Source organism: Oryzias latipes, chromosome 23 (assembly GCF_002234675.1).
Source record: "Oryzias latipes chromosome 23, ASM223467v1".
Lineage (NCBI taxonomy): Eukaryota > Metazoa > Chordata > Actinopteri > Beloniformes > Adrianichthyidae > Oryzias > Oryzias latipes.
The window spans coordinates 16,114,616-16,135,977 of NC_019881.2; the positions used below are offsets into that span (position 1 = coordinate 16,114,616).

At 38.7% G+C, this 21,362-nt stretch overlaps 1 protein-coding gene across 10 annotated transcripts in view; it reads left to right on the forward strand.

Moving 5' to 3' along the window:
• The window catches only part of LOC101155978 (protein piccolo), a 55,304-nt gene that overhangs the window by 12,905 nt on the left and 21,037 nt on the right, over positions 1–21,362 (forward strand). For 5 of the 10 annotated variants that reach the window (XM_023952223.1, XM_020714298.2, XM_020714293.2 and 2 more), the window contains exons 4-11: positions 3,621–6,035; positions 6,446–10,508; positions 10,810–12,341; positions 12,723–14,793; positions 16,705–16,752; positions 17,128–17,210; positions 17,458–17,533; positions 20,027–20,152. In XM_023952223.1, the coding sequence (XP_023807991.1) occupies positions 3,621–6,035; positions 6,446–10,508; positions 10,810–12,341; positions 12,723–14,793; positions 16,705–16,752; positions 17,128–17,210; positions 17,458–17,533; positions 20,027–20,152 (10,414 nt within the window). Of the gene's footprint in view, positions 1–3,620; positions 6,036–6,445; positions 10,509–10,809; positions 12,342–12,722; positions 16,186–16,704; positions 16,753–17,127; positions 17,211–17,457; positions 17,534–20,026; positions 20,153–21,362 lie in introns of those variants that run through there. The other 5 variants (XM_020714301.2, XM_020714295.2, XM_020714296.2 and 2 more) reach the window with 4 other exon arrangements.

Sequence of the window (21,362 nt, forward strand, 5' to 3'; positions counted from 1 at the left end):
TAAAACCACCAGTAAAATCAGTGATTAACAGATATCAAACATTTTACTCTCAAATTCTAATTATGTTCATAACTTTTTCAATAAGTTACTGCATAGAGACATGTACATATGCAAAGATGATCACTTAAATATCTGAATTTGGATTTGTTTTTCTGATGTATAGGAAGCACAACCATTTATTTAAGAGTTTTCTCCCCTGCTTACTTTCTTTTTTATACAACAAAATTTAAAATCAGTTGACAAACTAAATCCAAATCTCATTAGCAAATCAATGATTCACAAACATTTCCCCTCTTTTTCTGTTTACTGTTAAATATATTTTGTCTACATGAAAATCTTTTCAGTAGATGATAAACAGACAATGACCTAAAATATCTCTCGAAAATATCCAGTATAGATGAATGAACTGAATAAATACCCACATTGCTTTGTTCAAACAAAAGTTCTATTTTTTAGAAATAAAGCTGTTAAATATTTACCATCTCACCTTCTTTTAAATGTGGAATATAAGTCTTTTACATTCTGTGATTTTCATTTAATACCTTTAATAAAACAACATTGATCCTTCCTAAGATCTTTTTTGGCTGCAGCTGAGGCGGTGCATTATAATTAGGTTTGCCACTCATCAAGGAGACATTCAGTCGCTTCCAAATGTGTTATGTCATTAGGAATAAAACGCATTTTTATATAAAAAAATTTTTTATAGTTCCCTCCTGAAGGCAGCTTTAATTAATCTGATTTGGCGACAGAAAATTACAAAAGCAACTCTTTATCTGTAGCAGGTCTAGGATTTTCAGTCTTTCTACCTTTTAACGAAATAAAAACCTCATAGATATTTCAGATAAAGAAACACTTATAGTACCCAATAGATATACAAATTGTATCAAGTAAACCAATTTCTCTGCTTTTAAAACCCTTTAAATGGACATATATGAATATGAGTCCATAACCACCTGCACTTACTGTCGCATTCAAATTTTTTTTACTAGATCTTTGGTCGGGCTTACTTCTAAATATAAGAAGTATTTGCTGAATTCTTTGCTAAAATCTTCTGTGAAATATGTTAGCTGAGTTTTGTTTTTAGCTTTTCTTGCTGAATGTATTTTAGCCATAAATTCCAAATATATGTCCAAACAAAAGGTTTTTTTTAGAAGCTACCAACAACCTTCAGTTTGACTTAATTTTGCTGCATGTATTTGCTGCTTCACAGGGTTTAATGTTAAGTCAATTGCTAATACCTGGTGTTGAACTATTTCTAATAATCATAAAGATAATATTTTGCTTAAGTCTCTCCATAACTCTTCACTTTTTTAGTAGTTTAACCTTGTTAATTTGATTTACATTTGAACCTCTAATGCTTTTTTTTCTTATGAATTTGGATACTGTTTTCTGCAAAGATGTCAGGTTTTGACAATCATGGAGGGACAAAAAAACGGAAAAGCAACTTTCTGCATCTCACTTTGGAGCATAACCTAAACTCAGTTTAGAGGAGCAAATCTTTTTCAATGACCCACTTTGAGGAAAATTGTGTTTTTGGTGTTTTTAACGTGTTCTTGTGTCATTTCACTGATGATGGAGGACATATAGAAAATTAAGCTTAAAATTGCATTTCAGGGTATTTATTAATATCAGTGAGAATCAGGAGTAGATGAAAAAATGCCAGTTGGAAAAAGCTTGTAAGAGTGACGCAGAACCTAAAATCGCAAGCCACAAGCTCTCAACTGACCTTCATAACTCTCCACTTCCCAGATGGAGCTTTTAGTGGAGCTTTTTCCTCCCAATATCTGGTTTCCATCTGTGGTTTTCAGATTGTCTTCTCTGTTTGACCTTGTTGACACTCTGATTTGGACAGAACCGTAACATGGTAGAACCGCAAGTATTTCTTTTACCTTTTTGTGCATTTTTTACATGTGGGAAGTGGTTCTTCACTGTTATGTGCACACCTCTGTAGCTGTTACTGTATTCCAGCTGTCTGGCCTTGGTTCCCATGGGATGCTATGGGCTTTCTTGATGGTAATGTGAGTGATTGACTGCCGATCTCTTACGGTATGAATCATCGACATGGCTGTTTATTCAAACGATCACAGCAGACGGGGAGGAATGCACGAAGGCATGTCCAAAAAATTGCAGAGAAGATCAGTAATAAATGAAAGAATGTGTGAAAATAAATTAGTTTCACACTATTTAAAGCTGGTACCTACCAAAAAAAAAAAATCTTATTTACAAATTACAAACCCCATGAATGAACTGATTTATGTTTACATCTGTCATGAGTAATTGTGAAGGACAGCTGTTTAAAAAAAAAGGATAAAATTGAAACTCCACATTAGATTTTTTAACAATCAAAATGTTTCTGTATGTTCTAAACTGCTGCTTGAGTGCATAATATCATATCTACTGTAATAGACCAGCTAAGTAGTCATCAGTAGATGCAGAAAACTCATAAGTTAAGTGTATTTTCCAGGGATGGTTAAAGCCCAAAGCCCACTTGTTGGGATTTCTCGATAAAGCCAGTGACGACAGGCTTGAAGTGGCTAAGGCAAACCAGCTGTCAGACTGAGTGGGTTTCAGCTTTTCCATCGACAGACATATCTCCAGCTTTCAGCGCCTGCCCTTTCTGGATTAACTGATAAGGTCTTCAAGCCGGAGAAACTCCCACACAAGTCCTTACTGCACATATCGAGGAAAGGGCCAACACAAACACAACAAACTGGAAGCACACAAACCAACTCTTGATGTTAAGTGTAGGTTTAAATGCATTTTCTGCCCTTGTTTTTGCTGACTACCGAGTTGCTCCTCCAAAAGAAAGTCTTTCATTTGGGCGCAGACTGAAACGTGGAAGTTCATTCCTTATTTATTCTGACTGTTCTGCTGCAAGATTTCCTTTATTAACTTTTCACATCTGCCTCCTCATCTCAGTCTTTTTACTTCTCTGCCCTCACGGAATCTATTTATGACTCGACATAGACGCTGAACTTCCCTGTGAAAGCTGTATTTAGCCTAAACCCTGCTGTTTAACCATCAGAAACAGGAAGTCTCACGTGATTAATATTATTTTTCCCTGAGATCCTGCAATACTGGCTTCTTATTTCTCTACTTGAAACACAAGGAAAAATGTAGTTTGTGGTTTTTTTTAGTCTTCTTCACGAGGGTATAGTTTCATGCAGGTAATGTCAGCAATCCTCCGAGACCATAAAATCCAAAATTGAGCACAACTGTGTAGGAAATCCCATCCTTGTCAAGGTCCATTTTTATGCTAAAAAATGATTTGAATTGGTTTGCAGTGTGTTAGGTAATATGTAATTTCAACTGGGGCATAGGTCTAGAATGTTTAAAGTGCAAATCTACACAGGACACATAATGCATGAGCAGTGTCTGTTATGTTTTCTGTATGAAATGTTTGCACAAGCCTCCTCCCGTTACTATGTAATATGCATGAAGCTCTCCCCAGCCCCACAGATGTAAAAGCTTACCTTGAAATAGCAGAAATGTTCCTTTTGCTGGGTAATATTTTTAATAGCGTCATATTTTCATCCACGTTTCCACCTTTTTTTTTAAAGAAAAGAAATAAATACATTCAGGCGAGAAATCATTTTAATGACTTTGTTTTTGTTTTACAGAAAGAATGGCTTTGCCTGAGCTGTCAGACCCAAAGAGCCATGTCAGGCCAGCTGGGGGATGTTCCAACACCACCCATGACGTCTCCAATGAAGCAACCACCTGCTCCTACTTCTACCCTCACCTCTACCCCTGCTATTGTAGATAGCAAACCTGTTGTAGAAGCTCCAGATGCAACCCCCCCAACCTCTGAGACCAAGGTAGAACCTGCAACCGCACCTAATAGTGATCCAATTTCCCCTAAACCTAGCCCCTCCGATCCTGAGAACATTCCTAAGGAGACCCCTCAGTCAGAAACCCAAACAGAGCAAACGGCAAATGATTTAGTGTCTGAGAATGTAATTCATCCTGAGGAAAAACTTCCAGATTCAGTTAGTTTGGCTGAGAGTACACATGAAATCCAAGCAGGTGAGAAACAACAGGACAGCTCAGGGAAAACAGAGACATCTGATTCTGATCAACAAACACAGAGTGCAAGTGTCAGTGAAATCCCAGCAACCGAGCAGCAACAGAGTAGCTGTGAGAGCGCAGCAGCAGCAGATCCTCCTCATCTTGACATGCAGACACCGAACACTGAGCAACAAGCACAGAGTGCACTTGTCAGTGAAGTTCCAGCAGGTGAGGAACAGCAGAGGAGTTTTGAGAAAATGACAGGAGACATTTCGAACCCTGTAGAGAGAGACACACAAAATCGGATAACTGATGTAGGTTTTGACAAAACAACAGAGTCTGCTGAAGCTAAAACTGAGCTAAATTCAGAGATTATCCAGAATGAAGGTGCAGTTCCTCTGGCAGATCACGAGAAAGTAGAGCATATTCCCGAAAAACCTCAAGAAATGACAGCAAATATGTCAGAGACTTCTTCTTCTTCCTGTATGGAAACTTCTCAGGAAGTAGTTGCTGCTCCAGTAGATTCTACAGATTTAAATATGAATGAAGAGAATCAAACAAGCAAACTACCAACAAATAATTTCCAAGTCGCTTCTGCAGATCAATCTCGAGAGGATTTGAAAGTCAATGATGAGAAAACAGAAGTTACACCAGAACTTGGGGTCAAAAGTGAAACAATCTGTGTGACAAATGATGATAGGACAGACATTACTGTAGCCTCTGCTAACAAAACTGAAACAAAGGAGCAGGAAGTGAAACCAGAACCAGTTGAGCGTGCAGAATCTGAAAGCTTTTCTGCAGAAAAACACTATTTTACAAAGGATGATGGTCAGTCAAATGAAGTAGAAAACAAAGCCCCCCCAAAAGAAAACAGTATGGAAAGTACTCCTCCTGTTTCTGTGGTTGAAGGAAACTCCACAACCCTTGAAAAGGTAAATCAGGATGCAGTTGAAGGTAAAGATTCTGAGAAATGTTGTGATGGCCTTGAAGCAGCAGCAATGGAGAAAGAGTCTGGAGATGCAAAGGAGGAAGCATCTAAGATAGAAAGAAAGGCAAATGCAGAGATTGATACCAAAGTAACCAAAGCTGATAGAGAAGCTCTAGAAGAGAAAGAAACTAATCTAATACAACAGGAAAATAAGCAAACATTTGAGGAGGAGGGAGTGAACAAGGCAGGCTCAAGTACTGGAGTGAACAACACTGAAACAGGAAGGATGTCTGTTTTATCTGAGAAAAATGAGTCAGAAAAAGCAGAAGAGCCAATTCGGAGCATCCCAGAGGAAATGCCAAAAGAACAGATAAATGAAGAGATAAAGCCAGGGAAATCTGAACTTGCTGCAGAAAGCCCTTCTGAGGAAGTATTGTTGTCGGAAAAGTCAAAGGAAGCAGATAAATCAGTGTTCATAACAGAAGAAGGATCCCCAAAAGAAGAGGGGAAAACACTTGATGAAAAAAAGCAAGAAGCTGATAAGAATTCAGATGAAGTGGTGATTATCTGCAGAACAGCACCTCCTGAATGTGAGGAGAGACAAAAGGTCAGCAGTGAGGTGCCAGAGCAGAGTGTAGAATTGGTGTCATCCTCAGCCGTTATAAGTGAGACACCAGCCCGTGCAGATCGACCTTCTGCGGATGAGGCAGAGGCGGCTGCTTCACAGAAGACGAGCAGCGTTGCTGAAAATCGAAATGAGCTCAAGTTGATTGCTGAGCCGTTAGTCAAAGAGATGGATACAGAAGATGACAAGAAAGAAAATGAGACACAACCTGTTGCGGGCGCCAACCAGGAAACTATTTCTGAGTCAAAGTGTGACAAAGATGACACAACAGTGTTTGATGGTGTGAAGAGCACAGCATCAAAGAAAGATGAAGCAGAGAGTGCGCCTGTAGCTCCCTTCCCAGTAGAAGAGCCTGAAATCCAGGCTGTAGTTGCAAAACAAGATGAAAGCCCAAAAGAAATCTGTTTGGAGGAGAAAAATGAAGCTGAAGCTCCGTCTCAGGAAAACAAGAGCAATGAAGATGCTTCTTCTGAGGTGACCCTAGTGTTTAGAGGATGTAGAGGTAGATTAGATACCCAAATAGGGAAGAATAGAAAACTTGTCATTATCAGAAAACAGATTGTCTCCCATTTGTAACTGTTACGTATTAGGTTTGTATTTGTGACTGTTACATATTAGGTTTGTGTAGGGGTACATTTTTTCAGTATATAGAATTTATTAAATTACTCTTTTTAAAAAATTGGCAGTTCCAATAAAAACCCTTCCATTAAACTTTACTAGCCTCGTAAAGCCCACTGGATTAAAGAATTGACAGAAAATTAGCAAGTTTTAGTATCGAGATGTTCTTTTTTTTAAAAAAAATTAGCAATATCCTATTATTTTCTTAAAAGATATGGATCGTATCAATGAGAAATAACATAGATTTTGGTTTGTTAATTCTCCAGGTAAAAACGGAGGGGAGTTTAAAGGAGCCTGCAGTGAAAGAAGTGTTGACCCAAGAAGGCATCCCAACTCCACCATCAGACCTGGCAAAACTGGAAAGTTCTGTCCTTCCCATTCTCAAGGCCCAGGGAGACCCAACAGAGGACAATAAAACTGACTTTCTCAATACTAGACGTAAATTGGAGGTACTTCCTCTTTCACCTGAGTCACCCAGTTCAGAAGAGGACACTAAACTCCAGAAGACTGGAGTGAATGGCACAGCAAAGAAAAAGCTTCTTGTGCCCATGGATGTCAGAGCAGATTCCTTGGATGATAGCAGTGAGAGCTTTGGAAAAGATAGCCCAATATCAGGTGATGAAGAGGAATTTATCAGAAAACAGATTATAGAAATGAGTGAAAATGAGGACGCGTCACCATCAGATGAAGAAAACCTCATCAGACGAAAGATCAGGGAGGATGAGAAGAAACGAACGGACCAAATAAAAACTGAAACAGTTGAGAAGAGCACAACGGCAAAAACTAGACGACTTACAAAGAAAACCACCATAAGCCCAGATGATGACGATAAAGGGCATTCTATTTCATTGGATAAGCCTGACACAGAAAAAGAGAAGGAACTGGAACCGAAAGGAGAAGAGCAGCAAAGTGGCACTGCAGTCCGTAAGTTCCAAGAAATAGAGTTGAATACAACCAGCAGCCCCATTCGTATACCTAATACTGACGGAGAACCTGAAATGGAAAGTCTCACAGACTCTCCAGATGATAAGTCCAAGGGCGAAGGGTCATCTAGTCTACATGCATCAAGTTTCACTCCTGGAACATCCCCAACATCTCTCTCATCATTGGATGAAGATAGTGACAGCAGTAGTCCGGGCCATATCCGTACAGGTGAGGGAAAACAGCACAGAAAGGCCAAACACAGACAGACTGGTCAAATGCTGCCTACTATTGAAGATTCCTCAGAGGAAGAAGAGTTACGAGAAGAGGAAGAACTGCTTAGGGAGCAAGAGAAACAGAAGGGATCAGGGAAAAAGTCAAAAAAAGACAAAGATGAGATTCGAGCTCAAAGGAGACGAGAGCATCAAAAGACGCCACCAAGTAACCTTTCTCCAATTGAAGATGCCTCACCAACAGAAGAACAGAGGCAAGAAGCGGAAATGGAGGAAATCAGACGATCATCTTGCTCTGATTTTTCCCCAAGTATAGAGTCTGATCCAGAAGGCTTTGAAGTTCATGCTGCAAAGATTGCAGCAGTTCAGAAAAAATATCAACTACCTACTTCAGAATCCCTCCATTCTCCAACAGAAGATCAAAACAGTGACAAACTTCAGAAAAAAACTCTCAAATCTGCTGATGAAGTCTATGAGGAAATCATGCTGAGGGCTAAGTCTCCAATTCTTGATGAAAGTGAGTGTCAACTCAAAAAAGAGTTCATTCATGAAGGTATTTTAATTGAAGACTATGCCTTCACATCTACTGTGGACCGTACAGTGACTGCTTTAGAAGAGCAACAGAAAATATCTGTTCCTCCTCAGCCCAAACCGCTGAGATCCCCAGATGAAGTTTATGAAGACATGATGAAGAAGAGAAAAGAGTTCAGGCAACTGGAACAAGAATACCAAAATATGCAGCCAAAAAAAGAGAACACCAACCCAGAAATAGTGCTACAACCAGCTGAGAACATAGTCTCGAAAAGCAGCACAGAGACACTCAACAAAGATGGGAAGCCATTATTAGATGCTGAATCTGCCTATGAGGAGTTAATGAAAAAAGTCTTGACTCCTGGAACAAGTCCAACTCAACTTGAGCCAGAAGGATGTTCAACAGTTTCAAGGAAGGCACTTCATCCAATTCCAGACTTAAAAGTGACACAGTGCTCCTCTGGAGAGCTGTCCTCTGATGATGAGACTCTAGTTAAAAAGGAGGAGGAGAAAAAAGCAGATATAACATCAACTGAAGAAACACAATCTTTGAAAGAAGTTCCTGAGTCCATGCCATTGTCAACATCAGATCAGGAACCTCAAACCACAGTATTGCAGGAAGATGCAGTAGTCTTATCTAGTACATTACCAAAAACCTCAGCTGCTGTGATTGCCAGTGTTTCACCCTTACCCACAGTCCCACAATATACACCCAGTACACCCAGTATAGTGTCAACAGCCCCACCAGTTCCTCCTAAGCCAAATGTCTTGCGCAGGGGTACCTCTCAGGAAAAAGAAGAACCTTTTTTACCACTTGCCCCTCCTCCCACTCCACCAAAACCCACAGTTTTTCCAAGGAAAGCCCCAGTTCCACTTCCACCTCAGGCTTCAGCAACTTCAACAAGATCAGAACCAGTGGCTATGACTATGCCCCAAGGATCACCTGTGAGACAGGCAGTTACTCCAACATACAAACCTCACCATCCCCCACCTGTTCCTCCAAAGCCACAAATTCCTGCTGGAATTGCGGACAGTCACAAACCAGGACATGGAGTCAAACCTCCAATTGCACCAAAGCCGGCCTCACAGTCATCTTCCCCTGCCCATGCCCCACATCCACCAAGACCAACTGTACTTCCCACTGCTAATTATGAAACAGTTTTGAATTTGAGCCCCTCCACAGAAAGCAAGGCATTTCATCCCTCACCAAAATCTCCTTCGTCTCCTAGACATGCCAGCAATATACGTGATACTTATGTGGTCATTACGTTGCCATCCCAGCCTAGCTCTCCAGTAGATAATCTAACAACTCAAGCACCCTCCAGTCCTGGGCTAGCATCTTTTTCATATAAACCTGACTCTGATAGTTATTCTCAACCACAGCCTGTGTCATATTCACAGCACTATCCAATGTCAGCTCAATCTCACTCAACTAAAGTGCCTCTGGCTTACACACGTGTTACAGAATCCATTGAAAGTCAAGAGATATGTAGCCCAGAAAAACGTGTATCTAGTTCCTGTCATATAATTGAGGCTATATCTGCTTCAGCACAGCCACCAGTGGGTATACCAAATCTTATTTCTCAAATGGTCACTACAGAAGTTCAAAGAACCACCGTCTCTGTTGTTCATGAAAGAGCACCACCACAGGTGTCAGAACCAAGGGCCAATGGTGTTCCCATCTCAACAGAAAAACCCAAAAGCCAGTTGCCAGGCCAAAATGGACAAATTCAATCTTCCGAGGTTGTTGATCTTAGGACTGCGAAGGTGGACTCTGAGTCAGTTGTCAACGGAGTTGATTTGACAACTGGGCAAGATGTGCATCGTCAGTCTATTGTGGGTGAAGTCAGTCGTCACAGCAGTGCTGTACAGTCACCGGTGGTCAACCTCAGCACTGAATCTTCAACTGTCTCTATAGTGACGGACAGCATTACTATTGTGACATGTTCTGCAACAATCCAGCGATGTGACAATGCAGACATTTATCAAGTGTCTTCAGTGCCACTTCAGTTAACCAAAAACAAGGCTTTTGAACCTGTTTCTCAAATTATCTATCGGCCAATTGATTCTCAGCCAAGTATGCTTGCTACAGCAGAAATTCCAATTAATCTTTCAGTTGGATCGATTACAAGTGGAGGAAGTTTCCAGGCTACTCCCGTAACTATTGCTCCAGCTTTAGTTGCAAGCTGTGCTGCCAATGGATTAACTACAGGTACAGCAACAGTTGCTGGAGCTGTTGATCTTAGCACAACAAAGCATTTCAATACTGCAGTATCAGTAGATTCTATCTCTACAGATGTGGTTACATCGGTGATAACAGATGATGGGAAGCCAGTGGATCTCACAGCAGGAAAAAGAACTGTATGCTGTGACGTTGTGTACAAGCTCCCATTTGCAGGAAGCTGTACTACCCAACAACCCACCACACCTTTGCCTGAGGATCGGTTTGGCTATCGTGATGACCACTATCAGTATGACCGCTCATCTTACGGAATGAAAGGATTTGGTGGAATTAAACCCTCTATGTCAGACACCAACCTTGCAGAAGCCGGGCTGTTTATGTACAAGAGTAAACACAGCTACAATTTCAGTGGCACAACAGAAGGTGCTATAGATCTTACCTCAGCAAAGATTTCTGATGCAGGTCAGTGCGGTGACATTGCAGACCTATCTTTAAAATGTCACTTTGAACTGCCTCCTCTTATTCATGGCTAACTATTTATTTATTTTTTGGGCTGTTAATTCTTACTTTTATTCATTTTGCATGAACTTTGATTTCTTTTTGACATTTACATTTTTTGGCATGTACCTGCATGCTGTTTGCATGTTGGACATTTTTTTCCTGTGTTTTTTTCTTTTTTTTTATTTGCAAAAGGCATGGCTGTCTTCAGAAATAAATATCTGTCCAGTATACAGATTGAACTTCTATTTTTGACTTTTGACAGGTGAAGCTGTTGACTACTCCAAGAAAGGAGCAAACGCCGGAATGATAATTCCCCCTTTTTCCCAAACCAGAGTCACAAGTGGTGACACCACACTTTTCGGGATGAGCAATGTTTTGAGATCCACAAATGGAGTGGTCTATTCTTCTGTTGCTGCACCAATCCCATCTACATATGCTATCACTACCCAGCCTGGATCCATATTTAGTACATCATACAACACTTTTTCGGGTATGCACTCAAGTGATACCATGCCTTCCCTGTCCAATCTCCAAAATCTCCCGCTTACTCGATCCCAGAGTTTTTTGTCCACCATTTCTGGAACAGAAGAACAAAGAGAATCTCCACTTAATTTAGAGATCTCAAGAGGAGTTGCCTCTACCGGCAGTGCAATCACAAAAGTAGCATCTTTATCCCTTGACACCTACACTGATGCTTCGCTTGAAGCTATTGCTGCTTCTCTAGAGGCTTTGTCTTCACCCATGGTTCCTGGTGATGACCAGTATCTAGCAGAGCGGGAGAGGCTAGAAATGGAGAAACTTAAGCAACAACGCCTGGCGGAGGAACTTGAATGGGAGCGGCATGAAATACAACGCTTTCGTGAACAAGAACAACTACTAGTACAGAAAGAATTGGAGGAGTTACAAATCATGAAGCAACAGATTCTAACCCAGCAGGAAGACGAAAGACAGGCTCATCTTATGTTGCAGAAAGAAACCTATGCCCAGCAACAGCAGCAACTTGAACAGATTCAGAGACTCCAAGAACAGTTACGAATTCAATTGGAGGAGCAAAAGCTTCGTCAGATGTACCCTGGTGGGGACATACCAGGACATGGATTGCAAGAGGCAGTTGTCTTAGGGCCTGATGGCACAGTACTTTCCCGAAAGATCACTGATAGTGGGTGCCAGACAGATGAGGAAGACGAGACTGTCAGCAAAGCATATACAGCAGGGAGAAAAAAGAGAAGTGCTAAAAAGAGTGTTGATAGCTGTGTGCAGACTGATGATGAGGATCAAGAGGAATGGGAAGCACAGACTAGAAACAGGCAAAGTAGACCACGTACTGCCAGGGGTGATAGGATTGGGCAGTCAGAGATATCTCTTCAAGCGCATACTGAAATTTCTATACAAACAGATACAGAGGGAAATATTTTAATGGATGCCAGGATGGAAGTGTCTGACTCTGAAAGGTCATCACCTAAGAAAAGACCTACGCCCTTAGAAATAGCCCAATCTACCAAACTCAAACCAGATAGTTCTAACCTCCAAGCCCCTCCCAAATCACCCAAAGTGCTTTATTCACCCATTTCCCCTTGTATATCTCCAAGTAAATCTCTTGAATTTGTTTCCTATGATAAGTCATTGGGTGATACAAGCCCACAGATGCTAAGAGGAACCACTGATCTAGCTAAAGCTTCCCCAGTTAGTCCTAAAGGACAAAAATTATTGCAGAGATCCATGTCTGATCCCAAGCCCATGAGTCCAACTGGAGAAGAAAGAGCAACATCAGGCACCCAGTTTGATGGCCACACAGTGAGTACATGTTGAATAAATGTAATTATTTATACAGAAAATTAATTGAACTTTGACAATCTTGGCTTATTCCTAAAATAAATATTCATTTAATTTTGTTTTAAGATTCAAAGAGTTTCTTTTTGACTACAATGTGGCATACTATTGATGATAAAGGGACATGTTTAGACTTTAAATTATGTTCATTAAAAATTGAGGGGAATAGGCCTTGTTTGTGAGGGACCTTTAATATATAAAACACATAAAACCAAATTCAAGTTTAGACACAAATTAACTATAAAACCAATAAGTGTTCTTGTTTCCACTTTTTCTAATGAAAAAAAAAATGTATGTCTAAATTTAATCTATGAATTTTGTTTAAATACCCCCTTTTCCCCATAGGGAAAAGCCTCAGCTGGTACACCAACAAGTATGCAGAAGAAGGTGAAGAGGACGCTCCCAAATCCACCATCAGAGGAAGAATCAACAACCAGTGGGCAGACAGCATACAGCACTAGCTCTGCACGTCGAAGGCAATGTCGGAATTCCAACATGGCACGTGCAAAGATCTTACAAGACATAGATCGTGAGCTGGATTTGGTGGAGCGTGAGTCTTCGAAACTCCGCAAAAGACAAGCTGAACTGGATGAAGAAGAGAAAGAAATTGATGCTAAGCTCAGATATTTGGAAATGGGGATCAATCGTAGAAAAGACGTATTGCTGAAGGAAAGAGAGAAGAGGGAAAGGGCCTACCTTCAGAGTGTTGCAGAGGACAGAGACTACATGTCTGACAGTGAAGTTAGTAATATCAGAGAGATTAGAGGTGGGCACGGAGCTGGTGAGGATGAGGAAATTGAAGGTCATGGTCTTGAACGCCCGAGGACAGCTCCTCAGTCAGAGCTGGATGACTTTGTTCCACCTCAGACAAAGCATGAGTATGAAAAATACTCTCAATATCAATACCCTCAAAGCCAGTACCAGCATTCTATCTATCAGACTCCACAGTCTTATCCATCTCATTCTATTTATTCTTCTGTCCCATCCCTCACAAGCTCACAGCAACAGAGTTACCAGCAGATGCTTTTGTTGCAACAAAAAGCTGCAAGACAAGCGGCCCTCCTCTCAGAGCTAGATGCAACTAAATACGACGTCATTAGCCGCCAACCTGATCCTACATCATCAGCCTACCTAGGTGTAAAATATGACAAATATGGCAACCACCTCGATCTCAGGGCCTTAGAAGTGGGAAGTATAGCGGGCAGCCCAATGTCAGCTGTTTCTGATTCCTATTACACAGATGTAGACCACCATACACCTCGAAGTTACATGCTTTTGGAAGACGCTGCAGAACTAGGCAAGACCCCAACAAGTCTTTCCTCTTCATACAGCCTCGCTGAGAGAGAGCTGGCTAAGGCAGAGAAGCTGTTGCGACGAAGTGCTGCAGATTTAGGATCAACTGACTATTTGGGCTCTACCTCGAGGCTTCATGCCTTTGGAAAGACACCCGATGAAGAAGATACAATGGAAGAGCCCTATGAACTCAAGCTTTTGAAGCAACAGCTCAAACAAGAGTTCAGAAGAAGTACTGGAGGAACAGAAAACTTGGAACAAATGACTGGTCTCTCCCAGCATTACTATACTCCAAGCTCTGGCATATCTAGCTACTCCCAAAGACATTACCCTAAATCTGAGAAGTACAGCATAAGTCGACTTACTCTAGAGAAGCAGGCGGCAAAACAGCTTCCGACATCTATGTTGTACCAAAAACAGAAGACACCTCTACTTGATCCAAAACTCTCTTCAAAGTATTCCTCTATCTCAGACAGTCGAGCTTTAGAGACTGACTATACCAGCTACCTGGGATCTTCTAGTGCATCCCCAAGAACTAGTCGGTTAATGCAGGATGAAATTACGTTTGGCCTCCGTAAGAATATTGCTGAACAGCAAAAGTATCTTGGATCCACTTTGGGGGCCAATTTGGCTGGTTCACTAAACTTGGGCCAGAGCTTGGGTTTGGACTCTGCTTATCCTAGTGGTAGTCGCTCAAGACCCTCTTCCAGGCCAACGTCGTGCTATGGCTTAGACTTATCTATTAAAAGGGACCTTTCCAGCTCTTCGCTGAGGCTCAAAGGAGATGGAGAAACATCTGGAGATGGTTTAAGTTATCAAACCCCTTCTGGTCGCACTAAACCCACAAGCCTTCCCATTGTACAAAGTGGCCGTGGCCGAATACCCATTGTAGCACAGAACTCAGAAGAAGAGAGTCCGTTAAGCCCTGTTGGACAGCCTATGGGCATGGCCCGTGCATCAGCAGGACCTTTGCCTCCAATCTCAGCTGATTCAAGGGACCAGTTTGGGTCATGCCTATCCTTACAGGATTCTCAGCAACAGCAACATATCAGGGAAGAACCAACAAGGGGCAGAGGTTATGCAATACTGGATGATCTTCAGGGCACAATGTCAGATAGCGAAGGTAAAAAAACAGATTTCTTATATTGGGACACTTTTCCTTTTCAACATTTTCTTAGTAATATTTCTGTGTTTTAGTTTGTTTTGCATATTTATTGCATGAAATATGTTGTGTTTAAAAACTAAAAACCTGCATGCAGACATTGACATTTTCTTGTTTTATGTTCTACATTTGCAGTCATCAATGTTCTTTCTTTTATTTAGTCTTTATTGTATGTGTTAAAGTGTGCATGCATGCATGTCTCTTTTTTCATGTCCTTTGACTTGAACATGTCTTGCATCCTGTTAAAAATGCATGCAAAGCTTAGTCACCTTAGACACCTTTTTCAACAGAATAGGATTTTGAAATATAACAAAGGAGTTAGATCATTATATAAATGTTTGTTGCTTTATAGTAATCTACATAAACTGTTCCTAAATTTGTATATAACTGAATAATCCCTGGGTCCTATTCCTCTTTTTATTCCATAGCTTACAAATTTTAAAGTGCCTCTTCAAAACTGCTAAATATACATAGTTTTCAGAAATTATTTGTATTATTTGCGTTAATACTGTTGATAGTTAAATATGTACTCTTTTTTCTAGTTGATAAATTGTGGATTCAATTAAAATTGTTTGAAGTCACTAACCTCAGAGGGAAATCTAAATCTTAATGAGCCAGAATGTTAGCACAGTAGATTTTTATCATAGGAAGCCCGAAATGCATGGATTGACAAAATGTATTGTTTGTGTTATAAATGTTTGCACAATGCATGCATACATTTATTTTGCATGTCTTCTCTTGATTGTTTTGTGTTAAGTCTTAATATACTGTGTTAGCATTAAGTTAACCCCAAGGTTGACTTGTTTATTCAAAGCTATAGCTACAGTGGCGTGTATTTTGTGTATGTGATCTATATAAACTTCTGAAAAAGTTGTTTTGTTTATTTTAATTAAGATTTATTGAGCTAAGTTCAGACTGAGCGCGATTAGCGAGCCAATGTTGCATCGGACAAATCTCTTTTGATTCACAATGAATTTGCTACTTGACGCCTGTCCAAAAATGTGTTCACAAGCTTGATGCCCCAGATGCGTTGGGGAGGAGCTATCGCCAGATGTTTTTAGCCTCATCACTACATTGAGCAGTATCTGTCTTTATCTCACTATCAATGCATGGACGACACAGATAATCTTTAGAGTGTTTAAGAGTTCTACAAATCCGTAATCACGTCTCCATTTCTGGGTTCATGAGATCATTCAGAGACTCTTCCTGCACAGTGAGCTATACCATCTACAGCGAACTGCATCTGAATGACAGCTGCTTTCTCTGTGGTCTTTGTGTGTCTCTGTGACCCAATTTGAAGACTTGCTTTCCCGCATTAGTCCGGAAGTGGAGAAAATAAAAATAAGATTACAATTAGAGGATCTTGTCTATTATTGTCTCAATGTGAATAAGAAAACTTTTATAGAGTTCAGGAGATTGACCAAACAGCTGTGGCCTCCCCATTACACAGCTGATCTCCCCGCCTGCCCTCCAGCAAGCGATCACCTCTGAACATTGACTTAACATTTAAACCGGACGCCCCTGATGCGTGAATCGCGTTTAGTGTGAACGTAGCTTAAGTACAGGCAGTTGTATAGATGCATCTAATTGATAAAACAAGTACATGAAACAGAAAAAGATTACTTTTGAATATTTTCTTTATTTACTGTATTTACTTAATCTGGCTATTGAAAAAAGACACATTTATGTTGACAAGTAAAACCAAACAAAAAATTTTTAATACTGTGAAAAAATTGTTTGTCGTTTCCTAATTTGGAGAACACAAATCAAAATGTTATATCTCAGAAATGTTGCTTATCTTCTCTGTTTTACATACTGAAATCTAGAAACTTCCATCATATTGCAAATAAACCCATTTGCCCTTGATTACAGCCCTAAGTGAATCCATGCTGGCTTTGAACAGAGATGATGCAACCAATGGTAGAGTATTAGTTCAGTTCTTTAAGATACCACAAATATTTTAAGTGCATCAGCAAGTAAATGCTGGGTAGGTAATTTGTGATTAGAAATCAATTGTTGTGAAAATGTTTTAACTTGAATGCAACTAGAGCAACACAAGATTTTGGAAGACATTTTTAACCCCAGCATCACAGTCACAGATGTTCTATTATTTTTTTTTTCCATCTGCTTAGCATTCACATTTTTTCTCCGCTTGACAATATATATATTTTAAACGCCTAAAATTGTTTTGAAAAGCATAAAAAACTTTGTCTAACAAGCTAACATCCATCTTTTACAGAAAGATGCAAAGTGTTGTATTGGATTCTTAAGCACTGCTTGTTTTTATTCCTGAAGCCTACCATCTTAGACGAGAAGAAACAGACTGGTTTGAAAAGCCAAGGGATGGACGAACAGAGAATGGAAAGGAAAAGAGACAGGTGAACTTGGAGGTTTTTGGACACACAAATATTACATTCAAGTTCCTAGATATGTTTAGTGACAAAAACTATGGCTAAATACCTATAACTATATATATATATATATATATATATATATATATATATATATATATATATATATATATATATATATATATATATACATATATATATATAAAATATGATACAAAGCAGTATGATTGCATAAAGCGTTACAAGTTTTCTTCTTATCGTGTATGGGCCACAGGGAAAAGGTCCGTATTACCCGTTCCCTCACCTCAGGGTCAAACTGCAGAGGGATCCCAAAGACCGCACTGTCTCAGGTAAAGTAGAACACCTGCAAAGAGTAATGGTCCACACATGAAGTCCTCACAAAGGAGCATACAACCCAGTGTGTTGTTGGCACACCATAAAGTGTGTTCTCTCCACTGCATAGAAAAGTCTCTTTCAAATAACTGAAAATAGGTTTGATTACTAGATAATCCCTAGATAAAAGATTAACTATACATAAATGTAAATAATAAAATGGGCCTTATTTGTTTTACAAAGCATGACAGTTGGCTTAGTCCAACCTAAGGCTCCAGAGCCACATGCCTTTTATCCCTACAATGAGACTCTTTGGCTTTTAAGAAAAAAATCCAACAATCTCAATAAATAATAGATTTGTTAATTAAGTTTTGTCGTTCATTTTAAGATTTTTAAATTGAGATGATCTCACAAGAGTAGCAATTAAATCAAGAGATATTAAAATAATTTCTTTAAAGTGCACACGTCGGACAACTAAGCAAAATGATGGTCAAAAGTTTGCTCCTATATCAAAGGGGTTTATTATTAGAATTAATTTAGACTCATTCTTATCTCGAGTCTAGTTGCTGTTTAGAAAATTCTTAAAGTATATTTAAAAATCTACTGCAGCAGGATCTTATTTGACACATGATGGATTTTATTTTGAAAGGAACTTGTATGTGGTGCTGTCACAAGTTTTATAATAGAAATATACCACTGTTCATATTATAAATGAATGGCTTAATGGCCACAAAATATAAATAAATAGTATTTTTCTTAACAGTACTGTGGGACTTTGCTACCTTTTGTTGGGTTTTGTTCAGTAAACAAAAAAAAAAAAAAAACTTGACCAAAAGGTTAGCACTAAACGTTGCAAATCCCTGGCTTAGTGCCTTTTTTTTTACATAATACTAAATCCCATTAAAAGGGTTAATTCCATCTCCGGCTGTAGCATTCCTTCGCACAATTGTCCAATTTAAAGGACACAAATGAAGCTCCACCCCAAAATGGATGTTGTTCGTCCCACATTTAGTGTAATCCATATTATCTTCTGCAACTGAAATGTTTTGATTGATTTTTTATTGATTTATTTCAAGCATTGTAGTCAAAACAATAAATAATTTACACATATTCATCAAACTCATTGCAGTAATGTTGAAATGCATAGTTTAAAAAGACAGAAAATAAAACAAAACAAAAAAGTCACTTAAATCACATTTTGCCTAATTAAATACAGTGATCATTTACTAAAGTCAAGTAGAACTTGATTTATTGCTTAAAAAGGAGTGGGAAGAAGCGAGTTTATATAATCCCAAACCTGCTGAGTCAATTAATTTTAAAGTTTTGTAATCCGGTTCTGATCCGATAGATTCTGTTCAAGTAACAAAATGATTGATTATCTTCGGAAAACATTCATTCATGATTTCAGTAAACAGTATCGGTAACCAATATGTAATAATCATTGATTATCATTAGAACACATTATCAAAATAAACCAGTTATTATTGCTACACATTGCAGATCAAGTAAAGAAAATCAATAGCTTATTGATTGTAATTTAAACAATTCAGTGATCCTTATTGCACATTACAATGTAATACTCATTGATTGTAATTAAAAGAGCTTTGATTATTTCACCACAATCAAGTTTACACATTTTTGGAAATAATAACAACACATAACAAAAATCTTGTAGAAGGATGTATGATGATAAATTATTCTTTTCATTCAGACAGAGCAGACTTTTACTCTGGGTAAAAAAATCTGATTAGAAATGATTTTAATAGAATGAAAACATCTTACAGAGATTAACAGTTTATTGTTACGTTGACCTATTATGGAAATGCAGACAGTATTAGCTTTGTATGTTATTCCACATGGAAAATCTGAATGTCCTTGCAAGTTTTATTTTTTATTATTGTCATAAAATTCTAAAACACAACTTGTTGCAGGCAAAGGATGCCGATGCTGCATCAGCATCTTTTTAGTACTAATTTAAAGTATTTGCCTTTTTTAAATAATTTGTTGCAGGCTTAAGATGCTAATCTTTTTTAGATCGATAAATCAAAAAAAAAGCTGGAACGTCACACATTTGATTATTTTGCATTTTAAAAACCACGTGTCAAACTAACTGTATCAACGTTTTAATTTTTAGTCTATTTTTTGCTTAGACTTTAAAAAAAGCACACTCAATTTTATGTTTGACTGAGATCATTATTGTTCTTCCTCCCATTATTATTACTTTTAGTTGTAATTTTCATTTAGACTTATTTTAATTTAATATTTAAAGCACTTTCCGTGTTTTTAAAAAGCTTTATCACAATTACTTAAAACTTAATTTTCTATTAATAACAATTCTATTATGGCCAATATAATACCTGAAAATTGCTAATGAATCATACTTTATTTAAGTCATTCTTTTTAAACCTTTTGCGCAATCACATGGTACACATTTGTGTCCACAGTCTTAAAAAATAGACTGTTGAAGTTATAGCTATCTCATCAGGGATTCTGTCTTTGGGTCCAAACAGGAAATGGTCTGGGTATCCGTGTGGTCGGAGGAAAAGAGGTTCCCGGGAGTAATGGAGAAATTGGAGCTTATGTTGCCAAAGTTCTGCCCGGTGGAGCTGCAGAACAAACGGGAAAGATTCTTGAAGGTAAGAAGCAAATTTAGTCAGAATTTTTGCGATTTCCTTTTTTTTTCATGAATGTCATAACAATTTGACTCTTTGGTTTATTTTCGTTATGTGTTTTGACAAGGTTTAAACTGAGAAAGGCAAAATCTGGCTCCTAAATTTTATCAGCTCAAAATGATATTATTGCACACTGTTGTCACGCCTTCTTCTCTGTGGCTACTTTCTGTTCTTTGCTGGAAAGTTGTTTTAACTGAATTTCCCTTGGGGGATTAATACATTTATCTATCAAAAAAAAAAAATTAATCAGCATGTTGTGTAGACAGACATCTGTGCAATAGTATTAGCTGATTCCTACTAAAAATGTCAGATGTCAAACTAATAGTCTGCTGACTTGAGTAGCTGCACTTGCCCTTTAGGTTTACTCTGCGGATTTGTCAGCTGATGCATGGAAGTGGGTGGAAAATAACCTTTACTGTTTGCCTTCTTTAAGAAGACATGTTGTCTTGTCTTAAAAGTAGATAACAACAGTGAAGATGGTACATTTTCATTGAGTTGCTCATATGTTGTTTATTATAGTCATAGCAGTAATGCTTATACCTCTGGTAAAGGGAGAACAATAAGCTAGTCTTCTTGTTTTGTTCCAAAAAGTGACAAAAACAAGAGGAAAGATTCTGTCTGGTGTCCAGATTTTGTGTCTTAATTGCAGGGATCTGCGTTTCTTCAGGATTTCCGTGTAACTAAGACAGATATGGGCGAAAAATAACTGTTTTTATGCCAAATCAACTGTTCAGATGTCATAAAAATGTAAAATTTGTTTATAGCAATGACAAGATGTGAACTTCAGAGCACATGTTGGTTTGTTTTTTTTCACCATTCAAACTGCTATCTGTAATCTGCAATCTGCAGTTTATAGTTATATATGCCATGCGGGCTAGGATTATACATGTATAACAAAGGATGATTTTTAATGAATCTTAAAAAAAAGTTTCATACAGGAGAAAACAGCTTCTTCCCAAGTCACCTTAGAGCCGATATACTGATATGACCTGTGACGGCACTTCCAAACCCTTCATTGACATTGGTGCAAGGTATTGAGACCTCATGGTTACTTGCAGTTACAGTAGTTACAGTTTCTAAAGTTGTGGCTGGAGTCAGAAAAAAGCTACCACACTGATGATCCGTAGGCCGTCAGAAATTCAGTCCAAGCGGGGATTCTAATGTGAGTTTCATC